The sequence below is a fragment of the Drosophila yakuba genome, chromosome 2L (assembly GCF_016746365.2).
Source record: "Drosophila yakuba strain Tai18E2 chromosome 2L, Prin_Dyak_Tai18E2_2.1, whole genome shotgun sequence".
In the NCBI taxonomy this organism is placed as follows: domain Eukaryota; kingdom Metazoa; phylum Arthropoda; class Insecta; order Diptera; family Drosophilidae; genus Drosophila; species Drosophila yakuba.
This window is the reverse complement of record NC_052527.2, coordinates 27,304,008-27,310,557: the sequence shown is the minus strand read 5'-3', so window position 1 is coordinate 27,310,557 and position 6,550 is coordinate 27,304,008. Positions and strand designations below refer to the sequence as shown.

At 43.5% G+C, this 6,550-nt stretch overlaps 1 protein-coding gene across 1 annotated transcript; it reads left to right on the top strand.

The window, feature by feature from the left end:
• Positions 1 to 5,225: 5,225 nt before the first annotated feature.
• On the top strand, positions 5,226 to 6,323 carry LOC26535361 (asparagine synthetase domain-containing protein CG17486). Its single transcript, XM_039371685.2, has one exon. It carries the CDS (start codon positions 5,226 to 5,228, stop codon positions 6,234 to 6,236), a length of 1,011 nt encoding a protein of 336 aa, XP_039227619.1. The 3' UTR covers positions 6,237 to 6,323.
• Positions 6,324 to 6,550: the final 227 nt, after the last annotated feature.

Below are 6,550 nucleotides of genomic sequence, written 5' to 3'. Positions count from 1 at the left end.
GTCCTTCGCCTGGGTTTGAATGTCAACCGCATTGAAGAGCCTACACCGTTCCCGAAGTGGAAAGACGTCAAAGTAAAGCTGTGCATAGATGACGAGATTAGACCGGTACAACAGCCGGTAAGAATTCCGGTAGCGTTAGAGGAGAAAGTTCATGCTAAGCTGGAAGAAGCCCTTAGACGTGACATAATCGAACCGGTTATGAGTCCAAGTTCATGGATCTCTCCCATCGTACTGGCATTTAAAGAAAATGGAGACATTCGGCTATGCGTGGATATGCGATTGGCAAATAGGGCAATTCAGCGAGAGAACTACCCTTTACCCATTTTTGAATAATTTATGACAAAGTTAAAAGACGCGAAGTTCTTCTCCCGCCTTCATCTTAAGGATGCCTATCACCAATTGGAATTGGAAGAGTATAGTAGGGAGATTACAACGTTTATAACGTCAAAGGGGCTCTTCCGATATAAAATATTGATGTTTGGGGTGAATTCGGCTCCTGAGATTTTTCAGCGCCGGCTGGAACAACTGCTAGCTGCAATATCGAATGCCATGAATAACATCGATGACGTGATAATTTTTGGGGCCAATGAATTCGAACAAGACGAAACAGTAAAATCAGTTTGCGAAGTGTTTAACGACAATAATGTTTTGTTAAACAAACAAAAGTGCACTTGGAAAACAATAAGTCTAAAATTCTTGGGACACATTTTGTCCGACTCGGGAATTGAAGTTGGCCCCGAGAAGATAGAGGTTATTAATTCTTTTAGAGTCCCCAAGTATAAGGAAGAAACCCGCAGTTTTCTCGGTCTCATTACCTATGTTGGGAAATTTATTCCTGATTTGGCCGAGAACACGGAACCCCTACGCCAATAATTACGAAAAGAAAAAATTTCAATGGGGCGATACCGAGAAAAAGGCTTTTCAAAACTTAAAATGTCATTTAGCACATGTTGCCTATTTTTTTTTTCTTTAATTTTTATTTATTTATTAAGGCATACGGGGAAACTTGGAGCCCCTTTGTGTCCTTATTTTCTATTAATTCAGCCCATTTGGGCGCGCCTGCTAACTACAGTTAGCTTTTTCTATTTTACAATGATTTTACTACAATTACATAACAATCACAGATAACATATAGGAATTAAGATAAGCGTCAGCTTCTGCTGACCCTTGTCACAGGAGATCGGGATATGAGATCCCTCGGTTGTCTTCTATTCAGCCTTCTTAGTGGGCGAGATCTATTTAGAGCGCTGGCCAGCCGATTTCTGTGGCGCTCCAACCTGTCATGGTATCTGCTCGAGTGCTGGTTTATCTCGTCAAATACCGTTACGAGTTTCAGGTCTCTGTGTAGGGTGGTGTTTCGCACAAACCACTCGCATCCGGTGATGAGTCTTGCGACCTTATTTTGTATAGCCTGGATCCTTTTGATTTGGCTGTCGCATGCCAAGCCCCAGATTTGGCACCCGTACTTCCAGTTTGGAGCTAAAATCTGCTTGTAGATTGTCAGCTTGTTGGAAAGCGACAATTTACTGCGCGGACAAAGTAGCCAGTAGTGCTTCGCCACCTTAGCACGTAGGCGCGTTCTAATGTCGGTCACATGCTTGGCAAATGTGAGTCTGCGATCCAGAAGCACTCCAAGGTATTTGGCTGCATTCGGCTGTGGTACAGGGGCTGCCTCGATGTAGACGGGCGGTGGCGTTCTCCGCTTTAAAGTATAGCAGACGTTGTTGGATTTACTGCTATTTATGCCAATGTTCCAACGTCTTGCCCATTCCGAGAATCGATCTGCAAAGTCCTGTATACCATCCGCTGCGTCGTGCTCGCATCGGGACCTGTAGGTGACGCACACGTCATCGGCAAATGTGGCCAACATTGAATTCCCGTAAAGGCTTACATCCGGCTGCGGCATGTCGTGGCTATATAGGCAGTAGAGCAGGGGGCCGAGGACACTTCCTTGTGGAACACCAGCTGCCACATTGTGCTCGGTGGAAATTGCTGAATGGAAGCGCACAGCGAACCTCCTACCTTCCAGGTACGATTTTAGCAACCCATAATATGGAGCAGGCAGCGTCTGCTTAATTTTTAGCTGAAGTCCAATGTGCCACACTCGATCAAACGCTTCTCGAATGTCCAAGAAGAGGCTGTTGCAATATTCCTTGCTGTCGTAGGCAGTCAGAATTTGCTCGACGACCCGATGGAGCTGCTCGACATTACAGTTGCCAGCACGAAAGCCGAACTGGTGCTCAGGGGTAATCCCCTGGGCTTCCATAATCCTTACAATCCGGACAGCAATCATTCTCTCAAACACCTTCGAAATTGAAGGGAGGAGACTGATCGGCCGGTAGGAGGCGGGCTCCCTTTCCGGCTTGCCAGGTTTGTGGATCATGGAGATTATCCCGAGCTTCCACTGATAAGGGAAGTATTGCAACCTCACAATAGCGTTGAAAACCAACGTTATGTAGAGGATCGCTTGACTGGGCAGGGCCTTCAATGTGGCGTTGCAGATGACGTCATGTCCTATGTTGGGAAATTTATTCCTGATTTGGCCGAGAACACGGAACCCCTACGCCAATAATTACGAAAAGAAAAAATTTCAATGGGGCGATACCGAGAAAAAGGCTTTTCAAAACTTAAAATGTCATTTAGCACATGTTCCTAATCTTGCCTATTTTAACCCGAAGAGCCGCACCCGCTTAATAGCGGACGCTAGTCCTGTAGCGCTTGGATCGTTCTGCAGTTTTATATGGATGGCGATCCGTGGATTATTTCATTTGCCAGCAAAGCCCTGTCTGAGGTTGAAAGGCGCTATTCTCAAACGGAGAAAGAGAGTTTAGCACTTGTCTGGGCAGTAAAGAAATTCTACTATTACCTAGCTGGTCTACATTTCGAGCTGGTAACAGATCATAAACCCTTAGAGGCTATCTTCAAGCCGACATCGAAGCCTCCGACTCGTATTGAGAGATGGTTACTACGCCTTCAATCATACAACTTTAAAGTAATTTATAAAATATATTGTCCCGACTTTGCCAATCATCGTCAAGTCCAGCTACCAATAGAATGGTGTATAGCATTTTGCGAGTAGTGGAAAGCGCTATTCCCAAGTCAATGACCATCTCCGAGATTGCTGAATCGTCATTGCGAGACGAAGAAGTTGTCGATGCTATACACAGAGAACGACTCCTAGAGAACGACTCCTGGGAACGAGAAACATCAACGAAATTAAATCCATTTCGATTTGAATTGTCGACCATAGGACCTCTCCTGCTGAGAGGAAATCGCATTGTAATCCCAACAACTCTTCGCAAACGGGTAGTTGAATTGGCACATGAAGAACACCCAGGAGAATCAGCTATGAAACGCCGCTTAAGATCCAAGGTATGATGGCCGTTGATCGACAGAGATGCGGAAGAATTTGTCAAAAAGTGCAAAGACTGCCTTCTGGTATCCCAGTCAATAAGACCAGACCCGATGTACAGGAATCCATTTCCTACGGGACCGTGGATATGGGTTGCGTCAGATCTGTTGGGACCCCTTGCATGACATGCGGCATAGAACAAGTAAAAACCCCACCATACTGGCCTCAGGCTAATGGGGAGTTGGAAAACATGAATAAATCCTTAGTCAAACGGCTGAAAATTGCCTACTCAAATTCAAAAAACTATAAGGAGGAGATACAAAAGTTTGTGCTGATGCATAATGTAACTCCCCATGGAACCACAGGCACTGCCCCAACCCAATTAATGTTTAATAGAATAATACGCGACAAAATACCAGGAATTGAAGAATTAAATGAACAGTTCACAGACTCTGCGGAAAGAGATAGAGATATCATGCAAAAAGAAAAAAGGAAAGGAAGCAGCGGTTATAAAGAGAGGAGCTAAGAAGATCGATATAAAGATTGGCGTGTTGTTAAAGTGTTGTTACCAAACGTAGTTTTTTCAAATAAACTAACACCGACTTTTGACCAAACTGAGTTTGAGATATTAGAGATATTAGAGAGAATAACATAGTAAAGATAGCAGGTGGCGGCAGAACATTAATGTGGAACGTTGCGCACCTAAAGAAGATTCCAGGCGACGTATCTGTCTAACCGGCGCCCGAGTTGGGTATTCTCCAAACCATTTCAGCATCTTTTCAGGAGGCCCTAGAAGACCAGCCGTCGCAAGCACCTGCTCAACCCTCTCCTTCGAAGGTGAAACCCCTGAAGCTCCATTTCATAAATAAAGGAGGGATGTGGGAACCTGTACCAAACAGCGACGCTACTGGAACAAGCAGCGACGTCACAGACGCGGGAGCGGGAGAGACGCGGTGATGAGTGGGCAGCGAGAGAGGGAGATTTATTCAATTGTGAACCACCGGATTGATAAGTCGTATTCCCGAAAAACGAATAAAACAGATCAATAACAGAAGCTCAGCGGATATCAATTGTGTATTTTCGGGGTCTTTACAACATTTATCACTTTTCTTACGTTATGAATAACATAAAGCCCCAACCCAACTAATGTTTAATAGAATAATACGCGACAAAATACCAGGAATTGAAGAATTAAATGAACAGTTCACAGACTCTGCGGAAAGAGATAGAGATATCATGCAAAAAGAAAAAAGGAAAGGAAGCAGCGTTTATAAAGAGAGGAGCTAAGAAGATCGATATAAAGATTGGCGTGTTGTTAAAGTGTTGTTACCAAACGTAGTTTTTTCAAATAAACTAACACCGACTTTTGACCAAACTGAGTTTGAGGTATTAGAGAGACATAATAACATAGTAAAGATAGCAGGTGGCGGCAGAACATTAATGTAGAACGTTGCGCACCTAAAGAAGATTCCAGGCGACGTATCTGTCGCACCGGCGCCCGAGTTGGGTATTCTCCAAACCATTTCAGCATCTTTCCAGGAGGCCCTAGAAGACCAGCCGTCGCAAGCACCTGTTCAACCCTCTCCTTCGAAGGTGAAACCCCTGAAGCTCCATTTCATAAATAAAGGAGGGATGTGGGAACCTGTACCAAACAGCGACGCTACTGGAACAAGCAGCGACGTCACAGACGCGGGAGCGGGAGAGACGCGGTGATGAGTGGGCAGCGAGAGAGGGAGATTTAGTCAATTGTGAACCACCGGATTGATAAGTCGTATTACCGAAGAACGAATAAAACAGATCAATAACAGAACCTCAGCGGATATCAATTGTGTATTTTCGGGGTCTTTAAAACATTTATCACTTTTCTTACGTTATGAATAACGAGGACCTTTATAAAAACTTAATAGCTCAGTCCGAAATAAAGGAAACTCTTTCTATAATTCATACACTGCTATCGGATTCGATAAAAAATCGTGTTAAAAACACTGCTCCACTTTGCAGACTCTGTTTACAACAATTAAATATATCACTTGCATGCACACACGCCAAATTGTGTATTTTATTTTCGGGTGGCATAGACTGTACTATTTTGGCCTTGTTGGCAAACCAATATGTACCAGTAAATGAACCCATCGAACTTATTAATGTAGCTTTCGAAAGCGTTAAGGGCCAAAATATATCGGAGAAGCTATGGGATGTACCATATCGAATAACGTCATTGGTGTCTGTTAATGAACTAAAACAGCTTTGTCCCGAAAGGCGCTGGAATCTGCTGGAAGTAAATGTAACTCGATCGCGTATAAAGCATCTTATTTATCCGCTAGATACGGTTTTAGACGAGAGTCTTGGATGTGCCTTCTGGTTTGCTTCGCATTGCTTTCAATCTACTGCAAGAGTAGCACTTATCGGAAGTGGGGCAGATGAGCTATTTGGAGGGTATACCCGCTATCGCAACAGTTTTAAGCGTTGCCTGGGCAACGATCTGGACCACCAACTTGCCGTGCAAAACGAACTAGAAGTGGACTGGCAACGTATTTCGGCTCGTAATTTAGCCAGAGATGACCGAGTCATTGCAGATAATGGTAAAACAGCAAGATCCCCGTTCATCGAAGAGAACTTTGTTAAGCTCATAAGATCTTTAGAAGTGTATCAAAAATGTTGCTTTGCTTTCCCCGAAGGAGTCGGTGATAAATTACTTCTGAGACTGTATGGCTATCAAATCGGTTTGCGAGATGTTGTATATCTAAGGAAACGGGCTATTCAATTTGGGTCCCGAATCGCAAGCAAAATGCTACCCATCAATCTGATTATCTATAGCTTAAGCTTGTTAATGCTTTGTCTATGTCATGATATCAGTTCAACCAATAAAAAATTTAACCGCTGATCCCGTTACCATTTTGATAATAATATAATATATGATGGATAATGTGGCTACATAAAGTAATCATTTGATGATCAAAGTAAGCTAAAAGACAATTCAATGAACATACAGCTGTGTTTATTCAAATAGCAGTGCATGGGGAACTATGATATATAAAGTCCCTTTTCGTGAGCGTTTTTTTTTACTGCAAGTTGCGCAGGATGCATGGTGCAGATTCCCCCAAATGTGGCCAGGCCTTTGTGGACTCCATGCCGCGCAGGTGTAAGACACTGATAAGCAACAAAGGATATAAGACCCCAATAAAAAAAGTATGAAAA

Coding starts and splice junctions, on each gene's coding strand:
- LOC26535361 (XM_039371685.2), top strand. CDS start 5,226: ATGAATAACGAGGACCTTTATAAAAACTTAATAGCTCAGTCCGAAATA.